The sequence below is a fragment of the Lytechinus pictus genome, chromosome 11, assembly GCF_037042905.1.
Source record: "Lytechinus pictus isolate F3 Inbred chromosome 11, Lp3.0, whole genome shotgun sequence".
Lineage (NCBI taxonomy): Eukaryota > Metazoa > Echinodermata > Echinoidea > Temnopleuroida > Toxopneustidae > Lytechinus > Lytechinus pictus.
In genome coordinates, this window is record NC_087255.1 from 12450452 (window position 1) to 12478448 (window position 27997).

At 38.4% G+C, this 27997-nt stretch overlaps 3 protein-coding genes across 4 annotated transcripts in view; all 3 read right to left on the bottom strand.

Annotated features, from left to right (window-relative positions):
* Positions 1–17465, bottom strand: part of LOC129270824 (DNA-directed RNA polymerase I subunit RPA1-like) — a 43919-nt gene extending 26454 nt beyond the window's left edge. For both annotated transcript variants that reach the window (XR_010295128.1, XM_064106777.1), the window contains exons 1-15: positions 17212–17465; positions 16329–16456; positions 15237–15456; positions 14296–14556; positions 13239–13357; positions 11815–12006; positions 9646–9786; positions 9023–9243; positions 7078–7210; positions 6403–6486; positions 5597–5735; positions 4644–4758; positions 3177–3369; positions 1850–2020; positions 799–918 (exon numbers count right to left, since the gene is read on the bottom strand). Coding sequence is in view for 1 of the 2 variants with exons in the window: in XM_064106777.1 (XP_063962847.1) it covers positions 799–918; positions 1850–2020; positions 3177–3369; positions 4644–4758; positions 5597–5735; positions 6403–6486; positions 7078–7210; positions 9023–9243; positions 9646–9786; positions 11815–12006; positions 13239–13357; positions 14296–14556; positions 15237–15456; positions 16329–16456; positions 17212–17374 (2400 nt within the window). In the remaining variant the exon portion in view is untranslated. The remainder of the gene's footprint in view (positions 1–798; positions 919–1849; positions 2021–3176; positions 3370–4643; positions 4759–5596; positions 5736–6402; positions 6487–7077; positions 7211–9022; positions 9244–9645; positions 9787–11814; positions 12007–13238; positions 13358–14295; positions 14557–15236; positions 15457–16328; positions 16457–17211) is intronic.
* Positions 17466–19307: 1842 nt separating this feature from the next.
* Positions 19308–24168, bottom strand: LOC135155998 (uncharacterized). The gene has a single exon (XM_064106778.1). It carries the CDS (start codon positions 24077–24079, stop codon positions 20900–20902), a length of 3180 nt encoding a protein of 1059 aa, XP_063962848.1. The 5' UTR covers positions 24080–24168; the 3' UTR covers positions 19308–20899.
* On the bottom strand, positions 24086–27687 carry LOC129270826 (uncharacterized). The gene is made up of 5 exons (XM_064106779.1): positions 27542–27687; positions 25522–25706; positions 25247–25402; positions 24625–24741; positions 24086–24373 (listed from the first exon to the last, which is right to left on the bottom strand). The coding sequence occupies exons 2-5, from the start codon at positions 25622–25624 to the stop codon at positions 24180–24182; spliced, it is 570 nt and encodes a 189-aa protein (XP_063962849.1). The 5' UTR covers positions 25625–25706; positions 27542–27687; the 3' UTR covers positions 24086–24179.
* Between the last annotated feature and the right edge of the window lie 310 nt (positions 27688–27997).

The following is a 27997-nucleotide window of genomic DNA, read 5'->3' on the forward strand; positions in this document are numbered from 1 at the left end:
ACATGGGGAAAAACCTCATATAAAAAGTGAAATTTTCTTACCTAAATCACCTTGTTTCGCGTCAAAAATATCACCATCGGTGATTCTTAACATCGTTGTTAGGAAACAAGGGGTCTAAAAAGGTTACTTTTTCACGGTTTTTCCGATGTTCGTGGATTGTGAAAACATGTCCTCACTAAAAACTGGCTCTTTCGCTAGCCAATGTCAGCCGCCATTTTTTTCCGGAAGTCAACGCTAACGACATCACCTCAAAATGTAGCGCCCTAAGTGCTGCCGTTGCGTGTATGCTCTTTAATTTTCAAATGTATTTGCAATGGAACTGCGCACTTAGCAGTGTTCGCGCGCCATTTAAAGTCGCTCTCTGTGTATATCATGTAGCTAGCATATTTGCGTAGCCGTGCGCTCCAGTCGTTTATGCGTTAGTCGCATCTTACAGCCGTGCATGCGTTAGTCGCATTATACAGCCGTTTCAATAATTTCAACACTATATTGATTAACCCAAAAATCGGAATTTTGGTTTTAAAATTCGGAATTCGGAATGGAGGTCTAAAAATCGGTTATAATTCCGCCAAAATCGGAATGGTTGGCAGGTATGCATTGATGTATACCTTTTCATCATCAAGTTGATTAGTCTTGATGGGTCTCTAGCCTATTATTTGTTGTTGTTAATTGATATCTTTTAAATTGTATTTTGAATGTTGCCTGTTGCTTCTTTATAATGTTAAAGTTTCACTTTACCACGTCATGCTTTTATTTAGATGTAATTAAAAGGCCCAAGTGTCAAATCATATTTCATACCTTTTCTGTGACAATGATATCCTCTGGTCCTAGAGTAAATCCGGTGTGCTGTTGTAAGAACGTTGTGAAGAGACGTCCAAAATGGCTCAGTAGTTTACCAGCTATGTGACCTCCATAAAGCTGTAAAGGAAACCAGGAAAGAATTTCATAAACATCTTTGTCAGAAAAGTTGTCGGATCTGACAACTTTCCTTCATTTCTATTGGCTAAGAAGCACTGTTACTCTGGTAACTGTCAGATAAAACAGACTTTTGTGGGATGAAATGTCTGACTAGTCCTTTTACAAAAGCTCTGCAGGAGAGCATTTCATGGTTTCTCACCATTCAGCATTGGTCATCTGTTGTCAGATCAACATGTGATGTGCTTTCGATAAATTACAAAAAATTGAAAGAAAAATAAGCAAAATAAGCAAATACAGACATGTACTCTAAAGGCCCTATCTCACCCAAAGAGGTAACTCAGAGACGACAGTCACGGAGATGTCTCCAATGTATATGTTTCTTCAGTTTAAGCAAGGAGACATCTCTGCAGGGGCGGATCTAGGATTTTCACAAGGGGGGGGGGGGCAAATTTTTCGGAGGAAACTTTTGACAAGCAAAAAAAAAAAGGTTTTCAACCACAAATGGCATTTTGTCATTACACATTTTAATTTTGCTTCTCAAAAGGTGGGGGGGGGGGGCACGTGCCCCCTGGATCCGCCAGTGCATCTCTGCAACACCTCAGAGACATCTCTGCGATGTCTTCAGGCAAGGTGACAGGCACTTTGCCCGACAGTCGCGGGGATATTGCTCCAAGAAGATGCTGCAACATCTTGCAGACTTTGCTTAGTTGCAGCAACATCTGAAAGATGTTTCAAACATGTTGCGGTGACTCCTAGGAGACTGTGCAGCAACATCCCCGCGACTGTCGGGCTAAGCACTCATCACCTTGTCTGGAGGCGTTTCAGAGACATTTTTGCAACTAGCCCAATGTAAGTAGTTTCAAGCCAGGGGAGATACCCCCCTTTACTTTGCCTTTAACAAATATTCATTATCATGTATGGGGAGCCTTACCTCATAAATACAGTGGACCAGGCCATACGGTGTAGGACCATAGTTACCCTTGTCCAGCACACCAGAGAGAAGCTCCCCTGCTCGTACTATGACCTCAGACTCACACATGTCGAGACCAACGAGGGCGCTACCACCTGCTTTGGGTTTGTGCGGCTTGCCTTTTATCCAGGCCTGCAAACAATGATTGGAATAAAAATATGGGTATGCATTATATGTTATTAGCAATAATCTTCTATAGTAATGAGAAATAATTGGATTCCAATACTACCAATGCGGCTTTCTCCTTTTCCTTCTTCCTCCCCCCTCGCCCTACTCCTTCTGCAGGGAACACTTTTACTTCTCAAATTTGACATCTGGTTGAAAAAGAAAAACTTTCAACTATGTTCAGTAAAATTCTATGTAAAAAATTGGTATGCAAAAGATATTTTGTGAAGCAGTTAAAAAAAAAAAAAATGTGGAGCAAATTGCGATGCGATACCAGAAAATCCTGATCTCCTTTTTATCCATCCCCATTTTATTTTCCTTTTCCTTTATTTCATCTTCGATTCCCTTTATCTTCCTTATTCTTCTCCTTTTCTTCCTTACCACTTTAAAAATTTCAATCAAGGAATAAAAAGGAAACAAGCGGAACACCTCTAGCACTCTCTTCTGCATAACACGATTCAATATACGCAGGGTTGTTGACTGTTCCATTGAAATATCAAAATCTTGTACCAATTGATCAGTGACACTTGATTACCCATGTCCAATCATTAAATAGTTCCTAATACTTTAAAACTTATGTTTTCAAAAACTTAACCTTGGTTAAGATTTTAATATTTATGATGCCATTGCCGCCCCCCCCTGAAAAGTGGTGCCTATAAATAGCCTCACTCTGCTGTGTGTGAGATAGTAAAAGGTTATTTGTTTCTTTTCCTAACATTCAAGAACAAATACTCAGAACAGACCTGCCAACCTCTGTGAATGAAAAAGTGTATTTTTCCCCCAAAAAGTGAATTTCATAATAAAATGCATGGCGCACTTGCTCATCGTGGTGCTCAAGCTGCATGCAAGCTAAAATGCGCTCTGCTCTTGCAGATTAAATTTTTTTTTTAAACATGTGTATATCTTACCCTGGTTTTAACAAAATTATTGAAAAAAAAAACAAGTTACCTGAAATTACATTGATCTAATAACCATATCTGTGTAAGTTTTATGAAATAGGGACATATAGAGATGATTTTTCTCAATAAATTACGATTAAAAAAAAAAAAAAAACCTACTAAATACGACCAAAAACATACTGGTTGGCAGGTCTGTCAGAATACATGATTGACTTGATTCTCACCTTATTTGTGATCTTTGATTTCCCGACAAAGTCAAGCGGTTTACATCCCTCTGGTATGGTGTTGATGATGATGGTAGAGATCAGTTGCTTCCCGGACCACAAGAGGGCGGGCTTTATCATACACGGAGGAAGGCACTTGACAGGACCCTCTTTATCAGTGAGTGAACAGTAAACAAGCTGTTGGTACTCAAGCCTTTAAAGAGAGTCAAAGCAATTACAAACCAATAATTCTTTACCAATATGAGAGACATCAATCCAAAAGCTTACCTCTTACAAGTATTTGAACATGTCTTCTTCTTCTCCCAGAGTAAGTGCTGCTTCAAGGTGATGAAGATAGATGCACTAGTTGTGTGTTCATGTGTGTAACTCTTCACATACTGTTATTTTATAATAAAAGCTCTTGTTCCTGTAGTGCAGGTGCATATATACATGTGTAATTTGAAGTATTTGAATAAATACATGGACAAGATCTTATTTAAACTTTTTACTACCCTTTACAATTCAGTGAAATTTCAAATTATGTTTGTATTTTCTGATGAATTGGTTTATCTTTAATTTACATTGTGTTCTTAGAAAAATTAATTTACAACTTGAGCCAGTTGCCTTGGAGAGTTCTAACTTATTATTTTTTTCATCGGGAAATAACTTGGAACCAGTTGTGGAAACCAGTGCGTTCCATGATAGTTGAATGATGTCATATTAATCTGTGATTATTGTTCAGCAAGAATAAATGAAAGTACAACCAATTATCCTTTTATGTATACAATAAATGAATGAAATGAATTAAACATTTCATACATTAATCAAAGCCAGTGGTTAATATTGCTTTGACTTTTGAAAACCTGAGCTCCAAGGTCCTATCAGTCATTTGTGTCTGAGATACAGTGGTGCTCAAAAGTTAGTGAACCCCACCAGAAAATAAACATATTTAAAGTGTTCGAGTTTTGCCATGTTTTAGATATTTAATTGTTAAGTCAGGTGACAAAATATCACATTAAATAAAGATTGTTTCTCTGGGCTCGTAGAACATTGTAGTGGTGTTGTCTACATTCAACATTCAGCATGGAGTGCATTTTGTGGCGTTAAAGGAGTGCGTGGATCGTTGTGGCCCAGTGGATTAGTCTTCTGACTTTGAAACAGAGGGTCGTGGGTTTGAATCCCAGCCATGGCGTAATTTCCTTCAGCAAGAAATTTATCCACAGTGTGCTGCACTCAACCCAGGTGAGGTGAATGGGTACCCGGCAGGATTAATTCCTTGAATGCATGAGCGCTGAAAGGCAGCTCGAGCTAAAGCCGGGGTAATAATGATAATAACATCGCGCCTCGGAATAGAATATTTCTAGATAGATGGCGCTATATAAATGCCTATTATTATTATTATTTTGTGATGGGGTTCACTAACTTTTGAGCACAACTGTATGTTGTAAAAATGATGCCTTGAATGAATTTTCCTATTTAGTGCTTTACCTTGTAAAGAATCTACCTCTGACCGTCATCCTAACTCCAGCGACGATATGATCTTGGATAAGACCTCCTAGAGGGGTGCCATCCTTAGGGACAAGATACTGATGATTGGTGCTCACTGAATTCAGGTAACGACAAAATAGTACAGAAAGAACAATAATAAGTAAGAGATATCTTACCTGGGGGCAGTTTCATAAAGCTGTTGGCAAGTTAAGAACCACTTTAAGAGCGACTGGTGATCCTTTCTTGTGGTAAATGATATTCTTCATTAAATGTTCATTGGTGATTATTTAGCGCGTAAGAAAGGTTTACCGGTCGTTCTTAAAGATGCTCTAAACGTACGTACAGCTTTATGAAAGGGCCCCCTGATTGCTATACAGAAAGCATAAATGCTTGAAAGCAAGCAACCAAAGGATAACATGAACTCCTACTCCTACAAATTAGTGTCACAATTGGCTATCCACATTCAAACCATAACTTTAGATCAGTGTTTGAATCAAATCCAACTTTTTGAATATAGGCCATAGTTTAAATGCAACACTGTGACAATGGTCATAGCACTGCTTTCTATCTAAACATAGCCAATATTAAAAAACAGCCAGCCACAATTGTAAATAGTATATTTACAGAGTGCAGAAACATTCCAAGTAAAGTACACATGTGACATGGCACCTCTAAACCAACAATAAATCACCAGGACAGGTTCTCTGTAAATAGCAAAAAGAGTGAAATTTATAATGTACAAATTAGAAAATAATGTCATTTGAATTAAATATTCTTCTTCATAATGTCAAAATTTGAAGTTCTAAAGTTAACTCCTTGATAATTTCGATGGGATTCCATATCATTTGAAAGCGTAGGACATGCTTTTTCAAGCTCAATAAGAATCACAAAATGAATGTTTGGCAACTTTTTGTTGGCTTTGTGAGAAAGGTCATAAATATGTGAATCCCTACCGATGGTAAGCGCCTCTGCCCTGCCTAGTTCATTCTGAGGAAAGTGCACGTTCATCTCGTCTCCATCAAAGTCAGCATTGTACGTCTTACATGATGAGTAGTGTAAACGCAGCGTTTTCTCCCCAGGAAGAACTCTGACCTGTAGATATGAGCAATGATTGATGCATCAATTACACTAATGAACAGCAGAGGATACAAAACTGATCCCTGATGTACACCCACTCTCCAATGATTCTTCTGTTATCACAAGAACAAAACATCTTTTTCAGGTATATAACAACTTCTGTGACCTTGGAACTTTGACCCTATGAGCCCAAACTCCAATCTGGTGGGTGTTTCATAAAGCTGTTTGTAAGTTAAGAGTGACTTTAAGAATGACTGGTGACCCTTTCTTACGTGCTAAATAATCACCAACATGTAATGGTGAACATCGTTTACCACAAGAAAGGATCACCATTCGTTCTTAAAGTCACTCTTACGAACAGCTTTAAGAAACGGGCCCCAGATCATTGTCACTCCAATAGACATACATGAGCCAAGTTTGAAACTGAACCCTAAAACAATTCTATAGTTATTGCTAGAACAAGACATTGTCAGATTTACATGACCTCTGACCAAGTGACCCCGAACATTAATACTATCAATTTCACACCTATATGCATAATTGGACCAATCCTAGAGGTCGGTAGCTATCTAAAAGCAAGTAAAGAAGCATTTATCTATTCCTAATGGACAGAAACAACTCCAACAAAGCACAACAATGAAGGATGAAGCAAATTCTGATTGATTTGAGTTGTCATAATTACCTTATGAGCCATGATGCCTGGTTTGTGTAGTGTCGGCTGACGATTCAATAACACTATATCACCGGTCTGAAGGTGTCTATGAACCTATGGTGAAAAAAAAATCAAATAATAAAGCAAAACTGAAGTAGAATTAATAAAAATATTACTTAATTACAATCATAGTCGCTATCAAAACTTTTGGAAATGACAGAATACAAATGAAAGTCTAATGTGAAGAGTCACTTGTATGCCAGGAAAAGAATTTATCAGACCTGCGTGGTATTTTCATAAAGCTGTATGTAAATTACCAAGTATTTTACAGACAAATGGTGACCTACTCTTGGGTGTTCAATCAGATTCTCAATCAGCTACAGTTGCAAATCTCATCTTTGTAGGTTTTTTTTTGCTTTACACCCTTGTCGGTTAACCCTAACAGCCCATTTACAAGTAGCATCTAAACATTTTTTTTCAAAATAAACATAATGACTGAGGCCTAGCATGTACTCATTCTCATCCATAATGTGTTGAGACTCTACAGTATAAGCTAAAGAATGAAAAAAACAACACAAAAGTTCCATCATTGCAAGTGAACTACGCTGTATCACATGATTAACTTTTAACCAATCCGATGGTAACATTTTTAGTACGAGGACTATAAAACAAAATGAACAGGGAGACATCAATAGACATACATACCTTCTTTGATCCAATGTTTTGTTTATTGAAGTTACTAGGTGTAAGCAGTCTCTTAGCAACGGATTCTCTCTGCGATTGGTTATCTGCTCGTAGTTTGACCTGCGACCCATCCTCATTCTCAATCAGTAAAGCTCTGCAACAAACAACATAATTCCCTCAAAAGCACTCGTAATCAGGTATGATGGAATTCCCACCCAGAAATTCATTATTTAATGCCATTATCCCATAATTGCAGTTGAAATGTCATTCCCTGTGATTTAAATCACAATATTACATAGCCAGGAATACTTCATGAATGACCTGAAGTCAGAAGTACCTACATGTAAACACACATAGGTTACTACAAATGATAACTTGCGTTGAACATTATACAGCTGTAGTTAATAATAAATATCTCTTTCTCTCTCTTTATGGTAACTCCTGTAGGAACTCCACAGGACAGCTTTTGCTGGAAAACACCAAGCTGGCATATAACCAATTACCTAGGAAACATTTTACGTCTAGGTTAATCAGTCATAGTGGCTGACGTTATAGACGACAGATATTACTCTCTCGGGCCTTTTTCAAAGTGGAGACAATGGCAGAGTGGGGATTCGAACTCACAACCTTGTGATTATGAGTCCAATGCTCTTACCACTGGCATCAATTTTCGGGAGATACCACACATATATTTCCCTCGCTAGACTCAATACCACCTTGTCATGACTTGAAAAAAACTACTTTGTGAAATATACAGTGCATTCCACAGAAAAGGACATCTGTATTTAGAGATAGATATCACAATCATTTGATATGTTTTAATCATAAATTTAACGTTAATAGTCGGAATGAAATCTCTTTTGATTCGCGACCAAATACCTGCAGAGTAAAAACCAAATCCAGAGGCATACCTCGGGCCTGTTTCATAAAGGACTTGCAACTGTTGTAACTTTGCCATTAAGGCAACTACCATGGAAACCTTGACTCTGATTGGCTGCTGAGCCCTGTTACCATGGTAGTTGCCATTATGGCAAATTTACAACAGTTGCATGCCCTTTATAAAACGGGCCCCAGAAGCGATTTGGGCAGAAACTCACATGTGAATCTGAAACCACTCTCATTTAGAGATTAGTGACAGAAACATAACAAAGAAAACAAAGGATAAGCTAATGGGCCATCCCTTTCTTACGCAAAGTTGTAGCATCCTAAATAAAAATCTTGACCCTTGTTTCTGTGCAGCTTGATTTTGACATTGCATGTCAAACTCTTCTTGTTGGGGTCTGTTGAAAAGGTACCTGGCAATGCCGTTTTCCTTTTTTTCAAAGGGGGAGTGAATTGTGTGTGGTCTCTCATTGACTGTGTGTTATAAATACATAGTCTTAAAAATATACGTTTTCAGATATCTACCAATACTACAGAGAATAAATTGACCTATAATTGTATTTGTATAGAGAGACTAAAATGTTTTGAGAGGAAGGGTAATATTATTTTGCTACATGGTAACATAATTATTGTGGTATAAATGTATTGAGTGGTTAATTAGCATGTTATCATTCAAGTGGGTCTATATTACTAGACTACACTAGTATTATGGGCCGGAAACTGGCCAGGTATGAGTAGTTGAGGACTCGAGATGGCGCTATTGGTTCATATCTGCTTTAAGGGGGGGGGGATGCAGTGTATGTAGCGTCTTCTTAAAAGTAAGTCAATGGGTGATTTAAAGTTCAGTGTTGACCTTTTGGTGTTGGTGTTAGGCCAATTTTTACACGATTATAACACCAAAAATAACATGAAGATGGTCTCGAAAAGTCACTCACTAGTTGTTGAGATGTCAATCATGTGATCTGGATAAGTGTTACAAAATCTGAGTTTTGGAGCTAGGGGAAGCAATCCAAATTTCAACACTAACACCAACACCAAGGCCAACACCGTACTTGAAATCACCCATTATCAAATGATCATTTACCCAGGATGAACATCAGGTCCGTTCATAACCATCTGTCTGAGTTCCTGGGCGTTCCAGTCAGTCACGGGCTGGGGGTACGTCAGACGCTTTGCAATGACCTCTGGGATACCTATCTCATCCGTGTTGATGTAAGGATCGGGTGAGATGACGGAACGAGCCGCGTAGTTGACACGTTTGCCCATCATGTGCTTCCTGAAGAGACCCTCTTTCCTCTCAAGAAGCTGATGATGATCATGAGAGAAAGAGAGAGAGGGAATATAGATAGCATCATATAAGCTGAAACTCATCATCATCATTATCACCATCACCATCATCACCTTCATTAATATTGTCAGCAACATCACCATCACCATCATCCTCATCTCCATCACCATTATCATCATCATCATCACCATCACCATCACCATCACCATCATCATCACCATTATCATCATCACCATCACCATCACCTTCATCATCATTACTATCATCACCATTCTCCTCACAATCACCATCATCATCATCATTATCATCATCATTATCACCATCATCATCATCATCATTATCACCATCACCATCATCATCACCATCATCACCTTTATTAATATTGTCAGCAACATCATCATCATCATCATCTAACTGACCTGTTTGATGCCTGGTGCTTTATCGGTAGAAACCTTGTCAAGGTCACTGTCAATGACACAATTAACATGGGTCTGAAGTTGGGTCAGAGCATTCTGAAGTTTCTCCGGTAAAGTCTTCCCTGGGACAGAGCTCAAGATGCTCTAATAAAACAAACATAAAAAAGAATAATTGTAATTGCTTAATATACATCAGAAGTCTCTAAGCACTCTACAATAGCGAAGCATAATTACTGTCTTGATCAGAGCAGGGCCCCGTCTTCAAAGAGTTACGATTGATCCTATCAATCTCAAGTGTATGGAAATCCATCAATGACATAATTTTTTCTTTAGGAAATTTGCACAAGATGTCCATTGAAAACAAAAAGAAGCATACTGAATAGTCAAGAAAACAATGAATGTATAAATATACTTCATATCTAGAAAATATTTTGAACATGTATTTTAGATGTTGCTGGCTTTCCATAGTTGTGATTGATCGGATCAATCGCAACTCTATGGAAATCCATCAGTGTCATAATTTTTTCTACAGGAAATTTGAACAATGTCCCTTATAAACAAAGAGAAGCACAGTGAATTTTAAAGAAAACAATGAGTGCATGAATATACATCATAGTTCAAAAATATTTTGAAGAAACACGCATAATAGATGTTGACGTTGCTGGCCGTCCATAGTTATAATTGATTGAATCAATCGCAACTATGGAAGGCCAGCAAAGTCAACATATGAAATGAATGTTTGCTCAAATTTTTTTCTAGATATGAATGTATATCCATAAATTCATTGATTTCTTGACAGTTTGGTGTGTTCTCCTTTGTTAACAAAGGACATTTTGCACATTTCCTGTAGAAAAAATTATGACACTGATGGATTTCCATAGAATTATGATTGGATCTATCGTAACTCTTTGTAAGACGGGGCCCAGGTGTTACACACCTCTGCATTTCAAGGAATAAATACCTGCAAGGTTCCCATTTACCTCACCTGGATTGAGTGCTTGTGAAATGTTCCCTTTTTTGGAATTATGAAATTTTATCTGTTTGTTTTGGTAAGCTTTCTAAGAGGCTGCAAACTTCATCAAACCTGGATTGAGTGCTTGTGAAATGTTCCCTTTTTCGAATTATGAAATTTTATCTTTTTGTTTGGTAAGCTTTCTAACAGGCTGCATATTTCATCAGACCTTCGTCAAAGACAACATAGTTGCTGAAGCAGCATCAACCAAGATAACATCTCAAAAATCATTTAATCTTCTAGCGATTGATCATAGATAAAATTGGAATGACAGACTGTAATGACTATAAACTAAAATCAATCATGAAAATCAATTGTACGACCAGAAGCTTCATGTAGGCTACATGTATGTGTTACAGGACCCTAGATGGCATATACAGATATGACTAATGAAATGAATGAGATGATGTTTGAAAGTCTGCATGGTCGCATGGACAATCATGGAAGTGGTTTATGGTACACTATGTGGCGAGTCCTAGATAGGACTAAGAAAACTGGACACAGTCAGCCTAGGCGTTGTGGTGTGCACCTGTAATCCAAGCTATGTGGGGAAGTTACAAATTGATGCAGAGGTTTGAGCCCTGGTCACTTCCTTTGGATAGTGATGTTAAAGGTCGGTCCCAGACGTAAATAATCATATCTGATTGATACGCGTCTGACAGAACACAAATACACACACACAACCTGCCTAAAACGTCAAGTCTCTCTTCGTCTCCTGCTTTACAACTCCACTTGCCGACTCAAGACAGCCTTCTCTCGTCTCTTAAACTTAAGCAAGCCTCTTATCTTGCCTACTACTCATGCTTTTTCACTCCTTTGGGTTTACAGTCCTTTTAAGGTTTACACTCATAAAAAAAAAACACTCTTGATTTCTAACCTCTACTTTCTTGCTAATCTAGTGCATTTCTACCTCCATCCACTTTCTCTTAGTCCTTTCCAGGACTTTTCACATGGTGCGCCGTAATAATGACAGCTGGATTTATAAAGCGCTTTTTGCCTGAGATTTCTTGCTGAAGGAAAACACGCCATGGCTAGGATTCGAACCCACGACTCTTCTGTTTCAAAGGCAAGAGTCAGGACCACTAGACCACGGCACACGCAACATAAACCGTAATTTCTGCGAAAATAAACGAACTTAAGAAATAGTTTGACTGGATCACCTGATCTTCATTCTCCTTGTCGACCTCCGCAGTCTCAAATTCAGTCTTGACTGGGGCATCGGCGGATCCTTCCTGGCCGGTAGATTGCCTCATGGCCCGCAGCAAGAGACGCAATACGTGACAATCCTTGAGGACCTTGGAGAGGTTACCGGTCTGTGGATTCTCAAAGGTCTTGTCTCCCGCAGTAGATACCTGGAAATGAATGAGGATTGATTATTTAACCCTTTGGAGGCTGAATGCTTTTGCTATGACCAGGCACGATATTCCTCTCTTAAAAAAAAAATCTGAAAAATAGCCATCGGTCGCTAAGTCACCGACGAAGTCTGAGGCATCCCGGTCGGGGTTACAAGCTCTTGTATACATGTAGTAAAGAAATAAAAAGTGATTTTTCAAGGTGAGTCTGCATGATAGTTTTATCATTTGACTTAAAAAAGAAGCAAAAACAGCATGAGAATGTTCTTGGGCAAAGGATTTCACGTTAAAAAAAAAAAAAAAAATTTAAATTTTCAAAAATCTGAAGAAAAAAAAAGAAAAAAAAAAAAAATCGGATTTCAGATTTTAGTCGGGAAAATATCATGCCTCTATGACGCATGTTTCAATAAAGTCCAGATTGAATTGCTTTACTGCAGAAAAAGCATGCCACGCTTAGAATCATGGCTCTATTTAAGGGTAATTGCCCCAAGATTCAAGTTGCAAACATATATGCCGTCCCGCACTGAGCGGGATGACATCATAATGTAACGACCAGAAACATAACGATTCACACAAAAAAACGCCTCTTGCAACAACGTGTGGTTGGTAAAGGCATAAAAACCTCACAAATATCACTATGTATCTGTTCATCACTTTCTTTGTCTAATAATTATCATATTTCATGTAGTAGGAATGTGGGGGTCAAAGTGTTGAAAATCAAATTATGTGTTAGCAGATTGCAGTTATCAATCACAGGTTGCTGCACTGTGTTCCATTGAACTTTTTAAATCGTCCCTCAAGATTCATATATTTCAGCAGATGTGTAGTAATTAGCTGAGTTGGATGAGCCCGCACATATGGATGTTTCTAAAAGAAGTATGGCGCAATATAAATGCTGTGGATTATCATCATCATCAATGACATCTCAGGCTAAAAATCCCTAGAGTCACAACAAGCATAATCTGGTGGGTGTTTCATAAAGCTGTTCGTAAGATACGAATGACTTTACGCACGACTGGTGATCCTTTCTTGTGCTCTGTGATATCCCTATGTAATTGATTTATGACCTTACAACAGGTTCCAGTCTTGCGTAAAGTCGTGCGTAACTTTACGAACAGCTTTATGAAACACCCACCAGGAGTGTACGCAAAGTAAAATAAAACCTAGAACAGATTTCACTGACATCATAAATAAAAACGACCACCATTAAGAAGAAGAGAGATGGATCTTACCGGTCTAAACTTTGAGGGAATGACTGGGAGTGCTTCTAGGAAGAACTGATCTATAGTGGAGTCTTCACCATGCATGCTAGGCAGATCTAGAACTCCAAAAATATGACGTAAAACTTTACCTAGAAACAAACAAACAAACAAGGAGATAAGGTTTTACTTACGGAAGCGTCGTGGTGTAGCGGTTCTGACTCTCGCCTTATAATCAGAGGGTCGTGTGTTCGAATCCCACCATGGCCTAACGTCCTTTGGCAAGGCGTTAATCCACACTTTGCCACTCTCCACCCAGTAGTTAATGGGTACTCTTGTTGGAATGCTCCCCAGGGAGTGGAGAAGGTGCATACATTGTATGCGGGCATGCAAGGATCCGATGACCGGGGTAATAATATGTCTGTAAAGCGCTTAGAGACGTCGTTCCGATGTATTAAGCGCTATATAAATGCGGAATATTATTATCATTATTACTGCTTACCACATATTGTCACTGGACTGTTAAAACCTGGTGTCTCAAATTGTAAAAAAATTGAGGATATATCAGATAAAGCTTATTTTTAGAGTTATGACATATGTAACATCCTTGTTTTGCCTGAAAAGTGACCTCTGTAGAATAAGGTAATTGTTTTAAAGATAAATTCCAGAAAACAGAATCCAAGAAACTACCCTCAAAGTGTATGTATGTATAAATAAAAATATGTGCCAAATAGCTCTGGAAGAAAATGCGTAATTGCTGAGAAATGAGCAAAATAAGCACGGAATTCCATCAATGTCTGGTATTTTTCGAAGCAAAATTAATACACTGCCCAAAATATGCTTTTCTGTGTTAGTGATATCATCAGAATCATCAATTTTGAGCTGAGATTTCATGATTTTACAAAGATACATGTAAGTTTACATTAATGTACCAGATCTAGATGTATGAAAATATTTTAACAATTAACCTTGATTTAAAAGACTTTCTTAAGAAATAATTGTCTGCAGCAACTGCTGTCTTGTACCTTTACAACAACATAAGGCTGCTGCCATTGAATAAACTGAAGAATGTAACTGACTCCTTACTTACCATCATTTTGCATCAGTTTCCGAAGATGTTTCCTAGCTTCATGAGGAGAAAGATAGACCATCTGGAGCCCTTGACCAGTACCACTGGTCACCTTGGTGAGGATAACGCTATTATGGAGAGGACGGATCTCACGGACCGGTTTCTTGCACAGAGGACACTTCCTACCGCGTGACGCTATGTGCTGACGTATGAAGGACTGGATGACATTACGTCGACACTCCTCAATGTGACGTGCTTCGGAGGTTTCGTCTTTCTTTAATTCTACGAGATAAGAATGATAAGGGATACATTCATTGGTGGTGTGGAAGTGTAGGACCATCATCATCATTTTCATCATTATTATCATTATCACAAAGAGCTTACCAGATAGGATCTTATTACATATTCTTTGAAAGGTGTTTCGATCTCATCGGTCAATTCTTCATCTGATTCATCATCATCATTAACATCATCATCAACATCAACATCATGATCATGATGATGATCATCATCATTATCATCATCAACATCATCATCATTACCATCAACATCATCATCATTGCCATTATATCATCATCATCATTGTCATCATCATCATCATCATCAACAACATCATCACCATCACCATTATATCATGATGATGATGATCATCATCATCATCATCATTGTTACCATTATATCATCATCATCAACAACATCATCACCATCACCATTATATCATGATCATGATCATCATCATCATCATCATCATCATCAACAACATCATCACCATCATCATCATCATCATTGTCATCATATGATCATCATCATCATCATCAACAACATCATCACCATCACCATTATATCATGATGATGATGATCATCATCAACATCTTCATTGTTACCATTATATCATCATCATCATCATCACCATCACTATCATCATTATATCATTATTATCATCATTATCAAAAAGTGCTTACCAGATAGGATCTTATCCACATATTCTCTTAGACTCGTCTCCATCTCATCAACCAATCCTTCATCATCCGATTCAGAGATGACCTGACTGGCCACTTCGGCAAGGTCTCCTACGCTACCCAACAAACCGTGATCCAAGCAACGGAGCTGGTGGACTACCAGACACAGGGTCCATCGAGGGGCGAGCAGGTGGTTACACTCTAAACAACTACCATGAAGGAGCTACAGGGAGGGAGGGAGAGAGGTCAGAGATAGATGGAGGTGGACGAAGAGAGAAGAGAGAGAGATGGAGGAAGAGGGGAGAAAGGGAGGAGGCAGAGAAAACGAAGGTAGAGAGGGAGATAAAGAGACCAAAATGCAGAGAGAGAGGGGGGTACAGAGGCAAAGAGGAGGGAGAGGAAATAAAGGCAGAAACAAAAAAAAGGAGATAGAGAGACAGTAAGACAGAGGGAGGAAGAGAACGAGAGAAAGAGAGAGAGGCAAAGAACAGGGAGTGGGGAGAAAGTGGGATAACAGAGAGACAGAAAATAGACAGATTAAGAGACAGAAAGTCAGAGAGAGAGAGAGAGAGAAACAGATAGAGACAACAGAATAAAGGGAGAGAGAGAGACAGAAAGACAGATAGGAATAGAGAAATGGAAGAGAGGGGTGGGCGGATAGAGACCGAAGGCCAAAAGAGGGGAAATGAGAAAAAGAGAATAACGGTAAAAAAATAGAATGGAAATAATTTGTAAAAATCATTTATTTAATTTACATGCATGTGCAGTTGTGCGCAGTGGCTAATAGTATTATGCCAAGGAATTCTGATGGGGGGGGGGGGGGTGCAACATGTACTGAAGATGACCTCATTTCTTATTTTCAAGTGAATACTGGAGGTATCAAACCGAAGTTTATGCTCATCTTTCTTCTCATCTCTTCCCCTTTCCCCTAGTTATTTTTTTTTTACCCCTTTTTTCCTTATATATGGGGGGGGGCATCACCTGCTGCAACCCCCCCCCCCCCATGGGAATGACAGAATTCAGTAGTCAACAGTCTACTTTTGGATATTCCCTGCACAAAGTCTATGTAAATGACAGAGGTTAATGCATGCTTACCTGACGAACAAGCGGAAAGAAGAGCGGATTGAAGACAGGAAGTGGCAGGGTCACATGACCCATGTGACCTGGACAATGGAACTGACCCAAGCTGCATGTTCCACAGAGCTCATCTCGATCACTTGGACCTGTAAGACACGAGTGAAAGATTCAAAATGAATGCAGAAGATGACAACAGAGAGTAGGAGCATTTCACTCAAATTGGATATCGTTACACCGGCACAAATTTTTACACTTGAGCCAGAACAAAAGAAATGGTCCAGGGAATCCATTGTTCTGGCTTGTTTACTCTATTGTTCTGGGCAAGAGTGTAGATTCGAGTGCAATTACACCCAAAGATTGCTGACTGCCACTGTATAGCATGCATGATCATATTCGTCACTGTCGATTAGACTTTTTATCAATGAGATGCTAAACACATTCATCATGTTCTAGTGTTTCGGCAGGAAAGGAACTACTTTGGATCATACTACACGTACATGTAGGTAAAAAGCATTATGAATCATGTGGCATTGCAATCTCTTTCCTTCCGCTTCAGGTCTACTGTACGAGCTAAACCTCAGAGTCTTTGACCCTTCATAAACTTACCTAGTGCAGGATCATTGAGGTCTCCTAAGGTTTGGTGTCAAAGGTCATCAAAAGATCTTGGATTAGTTAATTCTTTCACACTCAACTGCTTCAGACCTTAAGAACTGCTGTAAATGCCATACCTCATAGTCTTTGAGACTTCATGGACTTACTTGGTTCAGGACCATAGAGGCCTCCTATGGTTGGGCGTCCAATGTCATCATAAGATCTTGGATTAATAAATTCTTTCACACTCAACTGCTTTAGGCCTTCACTGCTTTACATGCTAAACCATACAGAGACTTTGTGGACTTACCTAGAGCAGGGTCATAGAGGCCTCCTAAGGTTGGGTGCCCGAGGTCATCAAAAGATCTTGGATTAGTTAATTCTTTCACACTCAACTGCTTCAGGTCTTCGCTGCTGTACGTGCTAAACCTCACAGAGTCAACACGTTTACTAGGAATCTCTCTCACTGACATATTCCTTACTTCCGCCTATGGGAACGCCGAGTGGATAGAGTCTGCCTGGCTCACTTGTATTGTCAGAATATACCTTAAAGGAGATAAAGAGTAAAAATTTAGAAATAGTTCATACCGAGTCATTTTGTGCCAATACACTTTCTTTCTTTTGATGAAATGTAGACCAGAGGCCCGTTTAATAGAGTTACAACTTTTGTAACTTTGCTATTATGACAACTACCATGGCAACCTTGATTTTGATTGGCTGCTGAGCCCTTTTACCATGGTAGTTGCCATAATGGCAAAGTTACAACAGTTGCAAGTCCTTTATGAAACAACCCCTGGTTTGGGGCATACCTTCGTCTATTCTTATTAGTCTACTACATTAATGCGGCCACTTGGTATATGTCGCTTTTCTGCAATTTTCTGGTGGAGAAATTGCTTGAAGTTGGGCGGTGCAAAACTACATTAGCCCCTCTAGTGCGACAATCAGCAGCCTCGAAATCACTCTGCAGAGCTTTTGCTGTTGTTGAAAGTCAGTGGCAATTTGCCACTGCGCTGCATTGAGTATGAACATGCACTGTTCCTAGAAACCACAAATTTGAGGGTCTCAAGAACGGGGAAAAAATAAGAATTTCTACAACTTTCTAAATTGGTGATGCTCTGGAACAGAAATTTAGGCTGAAAATGGGGGTCTCAACCGCAGCATACATTGAATTGTTACCCATTGACTGTGTGACACAGACAGCCAAGTTCTGCACAGCTCATGGCAGCGTTTCGAAGACTGCTAATTGGTTCATTGCGCAGATCACGTCATGATCACATGGTCACAAAATAATCCAGCCCAAAGGTATGCGAAAGTATCGAAAGCGGTAACGATATCCAGCCACCTTTTATATGGTCTTGGCTCGTGATCGGATCGCTCAAGTATCTATAGAAAATTATCAAGATTCGGCATTTTGATGCATATTCACGAGAAATTCCAAAACCCGGAAATCAATTGACTTTGTGCACATTACGATAGATTCTACTATTTGGGGGGTAATTGTCCTGTGGTAATTGTGCACATGGTAAACTAGATTTGATATGGATTTCTTTTGCTTGAATATTAGAAATTAAATTATCAATCAATATTCAGGAATGTTTATTATCAATCAATTAATCTAAAACGATATATAATAAGAAATAATTTCTTTTTATTTTACAGTCATTTACCAATGAAAAACAAGAAAGTTACCGTACTTCTGAATAACCCTTTTCTCCTTTACAAAGTCATCTCATCAATCACTGCTTCATTCCACACAAATAATCTAGCATTAAGTACAGTCCATTCCCATTATAACAAGGTATTCTGGCAAATACAGTACCTTGTTATGATACCTTGCTATGGAAATCCTTTGTACAGATCACATCCTCTCATACAAATATGTAAATACATGTGCCATTTCATGTTATGAAGTCTTACAGTAGTGTACGCAGGATTTTTTAAAGGGGGGGGGGGGGTTTCAAGCTGAATGAAATGTTGACCAAAAAAAGTCCTCACCACCAATTTTAGCTCGTTTCCCCCCCCCCTCCCCCCAAAAAAAAATGGTCAGAAAAAAAAGGTCTTAAATTTTTTTAGGGGGGGGGCAGTTTGAATTCTTAGGAGGGGTTTGGGTGTAAAAAAATTTAGGGGGGGGGGGTTGAACCCCTGTAACCACCCCCTGCATACATTACTGAAGTCTTATATGTGATTATTAAAGACTGTACAGTGTACAGCTGTAATATACAGTCTACTCCAATTATAATGAACTACTTGGTGAGTCCTAGCCTCAATGGAAGGCACAAGTAATAAAACAATAATAAAACAAATACATTTATCACATCTCAATACTAATATTCTCTTCTCTCAAATCACTCTCAGCTTCATGCTTATAAGGTCATACCTCTGAATCAATAAAAGATGTGTTTGATATATGATATGTAATGAAGATTTAATTTGCATATGCTCACAATTATATTGTTTCCTTTTTTCTAACGTGAAGTGCTTTTTCACCCTAAAGGCTTGGTCCCACTGCACTTAACGGATGCAGAGAGGATGTAAAACGGAAAAGAATCTTGCCATCCATTGGAAAACGTTCTGTATCCGTTGTATACTCTTTGCATACATGTTTCATACGCTCATATCCATTGAGCATCCGCCCACTGTGATTTCAGTGTTCGCCCATTTTGTCCATTGTCTGGAGCAGATGAAAACGGATGGAGCCACCCCGAAATTTTGCTTGTACGCTGTATCCGCTATGAATAAGTTTTGCATCCGTCGGCCAGTGGGACCAGGCCTTTACACAAGTTTTAACAGAAAGTTATAACTGGAACTTGAAATCTGAATAAAAACATTCATAATCAGTAAAATGTCATGATAATTATGTAAAAACAGTAATCCATGTCAATGTTCTAAGAAAGTTGATACTTTCTGCTTTTCTCTATGCTGATAAACATTAAGGCCTGTATTCTGAACTCAGGTTTAAATTAAAACCTGGTTTAAAGTTGTGGTTTAACTATGGAGAGCCAATTGGGGCACAAATCCCTAACAGTACACATTCCATTTACTAACTCATATGACACCCAAATTGTTCTTAATTGTCTGGGAATGACAACTGAAGTATTTTTCTTCATTATGAAAGCAAAAGGAAACAAAATAGTAAACATAAGAAATATACAATAAAAACATAATTTTTGAATTTTTGGCTCCCCATAATTTTAGCTCAGAGTTAGACCGTGGTCTAAGTTAAACCTGACTTCAGAATACGGGCCTCAGCCATTGAAAATAGTTTTTCCTTCAATACGATAAACAAGGCAATGAGAGTTTTCAATGAACCATTCAATTAATACTTGTAAATTATGATGAATATATACAAGTGCAATGTAAATGTACATGCATGGTAATGATTCAAAAGGTCCTGAGTTACAGAAATGATTTGAGTTAATTAATCTCTTTTTTCATTATCATTTATCTTCACCAATATCATCATTACTGGAATTACCGATTATATTCTTTTAATGTTTGATCTGTGGAATAAAAATGTTTCACATTACAAGGATCAATATCAGAAGATCAAAGATAAATACCAGTTGTGGTAACGATCTCAAAATGAGTTCGAACAGAATCCAATGAAGTTACCACCAAAGTGTTTGTAAGTATGAATAAAAAATATGTGCCAAATAGCTCTGGAAGAAAATGCGTAATTGCTGAGAAATGAGCAAAATAAGCAAGGAATTCCATCAAACATTGGGTATTTTTCGAAGAATTATCAATATACTGTCCGAAATATACTTTTTTGTGTAAGCGATCATCAGAATTATCTATTTTGAGCTCAGATTTCATTATTTTACAAAGATAAGTTTACATGAATGTACTAGATCTAGATGTACATGTATGCTAATAGTTTGACAATTAACCTTGATTTAAAAGACTTTCCAATGAAATTGTTTGCTGCAACTACATGTACAGTACTGTCTTTTACATGTACCTTTACTGCACATACCTTGTAAACTTTGTATTACAAATCACATTATTATCAAGTCATTCTTTTCTAGGTCTTGCAGTAGGTCAAACACCCAATCTTGCGCTTCCTCACCCTCTTCTTCATCATCTGGTATATCATACTCTACAGCATATTCTGTATTCAAAGGATTTACATCCTCACTAACAATGCTCTTCACTACTCCAGCAAACCACTTGGCTTCTGTGCGTTCTTCATCCCAGCACTTGTGTTTGATCCTTTTCCCTACAAGTGAAACAGGATTTCGAAGGAAGGATTCCAAGAGCTCCTTTGAAGCTTTGATTTCCCGTTTTTTCGTGTCTGACTCCATTTTGTTGTAGAGTTTTCCCTTCAAGGCAAGAGACTTTGGATTTCTTTGATGCAAAGAAAACTGATTGTCGTCTGTTAGTTGACTCACCAACAGATTAGGATCTGAAGAAGGAACGTCATTTTCTTCGACAACCATGAAGAGATGCTCCTTCATTTCCTGGGTAGTAAATGTCTTTTTCTCATCCACAGTCGTAGTAAGTTGGAAAAGCTCAGGCTGTCCCTTCAACCGGAGCACTCTTTGATGGAAGCAGAGCTGAATGTAGATGGCTCTTCGAACACTTTCCTCATCTCCATCTTTCATCTTCTCAAGCTCCTCCTCAATTTTCTCCTTTTTCTTCCAAATACCACCTTGGCTGATGACACTGTCGATAAGAGCCACTCTTTCAGACACCTGCTTTCTAGTCTTCTCTTCTTTATTTCTCTGCTTCTCTTGGAGAAGCCTCCACTTCTCACTTTTTATTGAGACCATCCTTTCCTTGTACTTCTTTAGTACAGCTGGAGCTCTTGCCCTGGCTTCGGTCATGAGCTCCGCCCGTCTTTCTTCATCCAAATCCTCTAACCATGCTGCCGTCTTATTGTTGGTCCATATCATTAGGGCTTCAAGGCTAATCACTCTCGCTGATGGCTTCTGCCTAACAAGCATGTCTAAGATGGCGAAATCTCTCTCTCCTATTAGATTCGTTGATGGTACTTTGAAGAATGCCTGTTCGAAAGATGTGGACGGCTTCCAGTACTTGCCCCCTGGTAGGTGATCCTTGCACTGTCGTTCCAATATTTGCAGGATTGCACAGCATATCAGCTCCAAGGCCTGGACACAGATGGCATGTTTGTCTGCATCCTCTTCGTCACTGAAGAGCTTATCGTAGACAGAGTCCTTCACTGGAGAAATGCCTGTCACCGCTGACATACCAGACAACATGTCGGCACCACCATCCTTCCATGCTGTTAACTTAAGTTGGAGATGATGCAAAACATCATTCAGCTCAAGGATGTTCCTTGCTGTCTTCACAGCAGTCCAGAAGGGCTCAGTGATGATCTTGTGCACAATCCCAAGAGCACGCAACTCTGCTTCATAAACTCTGTCTGCCGCATCTTCTGCCACTGATCGAAGGAGGTTGTTTGGCTCGGGGAGAATGGACACAAAGTTCCGAAAGTGCTGGAGATGGTAAAACGTTACCGCAGCTCCCTCGAACAAAATGTTGGCCCTATTGCCTACATAGTCGACCAAAAGATTGTCCGAGTCAAACTCATGACGAATGTAGGAGGAGAAAGAGTCCTCGACTCCAGATTTGTCGCATCCCTGATGGTGGAAGGCCTTACTCCCGGTTCTGATAAGGCGCCGAACCCCAGATTCTCCTGTCAGAAGTGTGTGCATGGTTTTCCCACTAGATGCTATGTCTTCATATGCTTTGAGTATCTTGTCAACCTCTTCGTCAAAATCTATCAAAGGATGCATCTTGCAGTATAAAGTGGCGAACTGCTGGTACGTTGCCTTCTCTTCCTGCTCCAGCAAGTCCCAGTTTCGAACAACCTCCGGCAGGAGCTCCTCTTTCAATACACGGAGTTTGTCACTAAATTGCGGCATGGTGGGCCCTTGGTCAGTCATTGTACTCTTTATAGTTGTCATTATTTTTTTGGTAATATTTGTTGATTCTGTTGCTTCTGTAGATATACTATCTGCCAGTTCTTGCACTTGGGCTGTGAACGAATCGAATACAGCTGAGGTGTCCCTGCCTGCCATCTCACACAGGCCCATGGTTCTTGAAGTTCCATCAGGTAAGGTAACCTGAAACTTCCGGTTTTTTTTCAGGTATTTCATCGTTCCGTCACCATGGATGCAGTTACCTATGGCATCTCCTGGACGACTAGCCTTCATAGCACTGGCTACTTCCACATCAGCCAAGTGCCGTGCTTCTGATAGGATCCTGGATTTTGTTTCCATTGAGGGGAGGCGATCCACCTCTTTCCCGGCAAGATTTTTAAGAACAGTTCGTATCACCGTGTCAATTTTGCTGATGGAAACATTGCATGCAAGTAGCTCCATGATGGTAAGACATACAGAGTCGTTGAATTTTCCATCTGCAAATGTCTGGATCTTGTCATCTTCCATGAGGTTTATCAACTGCTGCAACTCCATATTTTTCTGTTCAAGAAAATGGATTCTCTCTTGGAGATTGTCCATTTCCAATTGGTTAGCTTGTTCCTCGTGTTTACTACGATTTCTTTTCATTGTCCACAAACTTTTGTAGTGCTTTCTCTTTTGGGTCTTTAGTTTTTCACATTTTGTCTCCAGGTCCTCAAGAGATTTTCTGCTGAGTTGTAGTTGAGCTTTTGTGGTTTCAATTTCTTCTTTCAGATCATTTATAGTTTCATGCGCTCTCCGCGCTTCAGCCTGAAATTTCCCCAAGCTCTCTTCTCTTCGTTTACGCTTCTTATTAGGGTTCCAATGTTCTGACTGATTTCCTCTGCTCTTCACTTTCATCATTTTTTCCTCTGTCGCTTCAAGTTGCTTCTTAGCATCGTCATTCTTTTTTTTGTACTTGGTGAGCTCATCCTTGATTGGGTCAAACTTCATGGTGATAGCTTGCAGGTCCTCCAGCAGTGCCTGGTGACTCCCATCAAGCTCTTTAAGTTCAGCAGTCTGCCGTTCGGAAACTTCTTCAAGAAGTCTTTCTTCAAGGGCATCTTTTTGCACCACAGATGTCTCCAAATCCGCAATACGAGTTTCTTGTAAGCCAAGTTTCCTTTTCATACCTTTGGTCTGCTTTTTCAAATTAGACACAGTCTCTCTCAGCCTTTGCTTTCTTGGTGTGTCTGGGGTCTTTGCTCCTCTTGATCTGACAAGAAGAAACTCATTGTTCAGAAGTTGATCCATTTCACGTCTCTGTCTATCTCCTTTCGAATTCTTCTTCACCTTCCTGTATGCCTTTACTAGTTTAGATATCAAAGCTGACACATTTTGATATTTAACTGTGTTACAACTTACATCCTGATAACAATACAATATTTCGCGCTAATACACTTTGAGATAATTTAAGAGTCATAGTCATGTACAAGTAAAGTTCGATAATCACTCCATTTTTTATCTTTCCAACTACAGGTACATGTTGGGGATCCGCTTCAAGAGTCGTCTTGTCAATGCCAGCTGATGTGGAATATGGACCGATGCCTGCACAAATCAAAAGAGAGAAAGAATAAAAAATGAAAATAAATTATTGGAAAACTTTCATCACATGTTTAAAGATTTTTTTTTGTGATTTTGTTTTATATTTATTAACATAGTTCTTTTTCTTGTAAAATTGATTTAAGCTGTATTTTTTATATATAAGAAGCACCTCATGTGGCAAAAATATATTTCAAGTACTATGATTGAGAATTCACTTTTGCAAGTGTGGTTTTGAAAATGTTAAGCAAATTTACTTTTACTGGGTACATCCTCTTGTTGTGAACTGGTGCCTGCTTGCTGTTGCATGTCATCGACTGCTTCATGATCTCCCTGTGAAGTGTCAGGCTGGTGTGGGGTTAACAACTGGGGACCTACATTCAGAAAAGAAAAGGAAATAAATTTAATAAGACAAACAAGAGTGTCGCTAAGGCGAGCACATAATAAGCCTGCCTGTAACACGAAAAATGGAGTTATCGGTCAAGCAAGAAAAGTTGAAGGCAGGGACTTCACCTTTGACCTTCTGACTTAAAAATCAAAAGAATTCCTGGGATCCATGCTAGTATCATACACACCTAGTTAGATGAGCCTAGGTTAAGTTAAACTTAAGTTGTCGCGTTTACAAGGACTGCAGAAGGGTAAGTTGAAAATATGTCACTGTGACCTTGACCTTCTGACCTCAAAATCAAAAGGCTTCCGGGATCCATGCTAGTATCATACACACCAAATTATATGAGCCTAGGTTAAGTTAAACTGAAGTTGTAGCGTTTACAAGGAAAAGTTAACGGATGGACAGACAGACGGACATCGAGCTTGAGAAAATAATACTGCTGAACATTTATGAGAAAGGAGTTATAATGAGAAGAAAACATAACATACCTTGAAGGGATGATGGATCTGAGGATGATGTCGAGGCATGATGTTGAGTTCTATCATCAACTGCTCCATGTTGCGTGTCATCGACTGCTTCATGATCACCCTGGTATTCTTCATCATGTGGAGTGTCAGGTTGACTTGGGGTTGCCAACCGAGGACCTGCATTTGAAAAAGAAATGAGAGAAAAATTATAGTAATCAAGACAAAAAATACCATACATGCAATAAAAAAATGCGAGAAAGGAGTCATAACGAGAAGGGAAAAAAACTATAGCATACCTTGAACCCATGATGAATCGGACGATGACGTTGATGCCAGATGTGGAGTTCCACCGCCATCACGGACAACCTCAAGTTGTATATCTATATCCTCGTTCTGCATGTCAACAGCAAGTCTTCACTACCAGCTGCAGTTCCCAAGGTAACTCGTAATTTAAGCCGAAGACAAGAAGAGGGCTCTGAACCTGAGAAGGAAAAGATAATTCAAGTTTTAAGTTATAATTATAAAAATACTGAAAGTCATTGGATGAAAAAAAACTTACTAAGATGTAGACCTACTGATAGGTCTATGAAATAAATAAATTCGAATTTAAGGAAACATAAAAAAAACTAATAGTACAACAATTTAAATAATATTAATATTTGTCAAATTATTGAATAAAATTTGAAATCAAAGAAAGAAAATTGAAATAATATTTTTAGGATTTTTAGAAAAAAAAAAAATGACAGATTGATTTCGATTGTCAATTTTTCTCATTATTTCATGAAATATTTCTTCAAAATAATAATTAACACCATAACAAAGGTCCATAATCAGATATCAAATTCATGAAACATATCTCAAACATGGATTTCTAAATTAAATTAATTAAAAAAAGGCTTTCTATGCCATTTAAATATACGACTTCCATTAACAATACCATATTCCAGACATTCAGATGCATTTAAATAAAAAAATCCCTTATCAAACAAAATTCTTGTATTTTACTTACAGTTTTGCTCTTAATACTTATTTCGCACAAATTTTTTAAATAACAATTAAAATTTCATAACTAACAGAGCTCAAATCGTAATTAAAAAAAAATATACAACGAATGAAACCCAATGTGTCTGAATACCCAGACTAATCTCGACGCCCATCACGTCACTCACAGCTCCTCGTATGGTCAAAACAACACTGCTCGATCGGCAAGTCAGAATCGCAAACACTTCACCACACTCAAAATTGAAATTCGTAATTGCTGGCTCTTGATCAGCCAAATTCAAAGAAACTTTCACAAAATGCTCTCAAATATACAATTAGCAATGCCACATGATTTTTATTTTTTCATAAAAGGTCATACATGTTTGTACTCATTTTGAAGCTTATGCATTTCTCTATCAGATAAGAAGACAGTTTTTTGTGAATTTCTCTTGTATATGCAAATTAGCGTATAATTAATAAGGGGAATTTCAATATTTTTTCTACTCGATTATTGGAGGAATTCAAACCAATTAGATATCTACATAGTATATCTTTTTCCTGGTTACTTTAATGAAATTTGCAAATTTTGTGAATCTCCAAGTGGCATTTCTCCCTGATAATAATTACCTTCAGGTTAATTATGCAAATTAGCAAATGAGTCACTGTTTGATTGGCCATATTAACAACCACATTTATGCATTTCCAGTAAACGTTCATTTATGTATATTCAGAGGATTTGTTACATAGATTGGATTATGATGTATAAATTCAGTAAGTTATAATCACTTTGTTGATCATGTACATTGCTTATTAGATATGCACATGATTGCTGACAATTAATATTATGCATATCTGAATATATTATGCAAATGAGATGTAAGATATCTCATATCTATACCACTGCATTAAAGCTTGTGTAACTTGTATGAAGTATACAAGCTTAAAATGATCACTTGGTTGTTACTTAATATTATCCATCTTATTATGGACCCATAGGATATGAGTAGATCTCGTATAAACCATTTTGACTTCAGACTTGTATGCCTTTGTTCATGTTTATGTTTTAAGAATATAATGCGCATACCTGGAGGGTGTTTCATAAAGCTGTTTGTAAGGTTACGCAAGACTTTACGCACGACGGCTGACCTTTCTTGTGCCACACTATCCCTATGTAGCTCCCTTAGCACCTAAGATCATGTTCCAGTCGTGCGTAAAGTTGAGCGTAACTTTACGAACAGCTTTATGAAACATCCCCCCCCCCCTGTAATCTGTATGACATCAAGTACTCATCATGACTTATCATATCTATTTAACTTGATCTCAGTGATTCCATACCAGAAAGACTTCTTTAGAGTTGAAAAACTTGATAAACTGTATGTTCCAAGAATCCTCCACGCATGCCTATTTCCTGCAGTCTAGACATCTTTAATAAGCGTCCTCCATTGTTCCTCCTCTTTATTTGCTGACCAGTGTATTTGTGCCTGTAGTAAAACAGAGGAAAGTGTCTTCACTCGTTATGCTTTAGTTTTATAATATGATATTGTGAAATCTTGCTGTGGAACTGTATGAAACTAAGTATTACTTGTGTCCTGGGGTAAATGAATAAAGTATATGTTGGCCAAAACAAAAGTACAAATAAATATGAATAAGTGGAAAAAAGTTGTAGGAATAAAAGATAACAAATCATTCAAATCAATAGAAGGGAAAGATAACGAAGCAAATGATAATCACAATAACCAAAAATATATGAAGTCCTTTTCCGTCAACAAAATTTGAAGTATAATAAAAGAA

What these genes read in the sequence shown, in the direction of transcription:
- LOC135155998 (XM_064106778.1), bottom strand. Translation starts at nt 24,079, where the DNA reads ATGGATCAACTTCTGAACAATGAGTTTCTTCTTGTCAGATCAAGAGGA.
- LOC129270826 (XM_064106779.1), bottom strand. Translation starts at nt 25,624, where the DNA reads ATGCAGAACGAGGATATAGATATACAACTTGAGGTTGTCCGTGATGGC. An exon ending in CGATTCATCATGGGTTCAAG is followed by an intron (nt 25,403 to 25,521) that starts GTATGCTATAGT and finishes TTTCAAATGCAG; the next exon opens with GTCCTCGGTTGGCAACCCCA. An exon ending in AGATCCATCATCCCTTCAAG is followed by an intron (nt 24,742 to 25,246) that starts GTATGTTATGTT and finishes TTCTGAATGTAG; the next exon opens with GTCCCCAGTTGTTAACCCCA.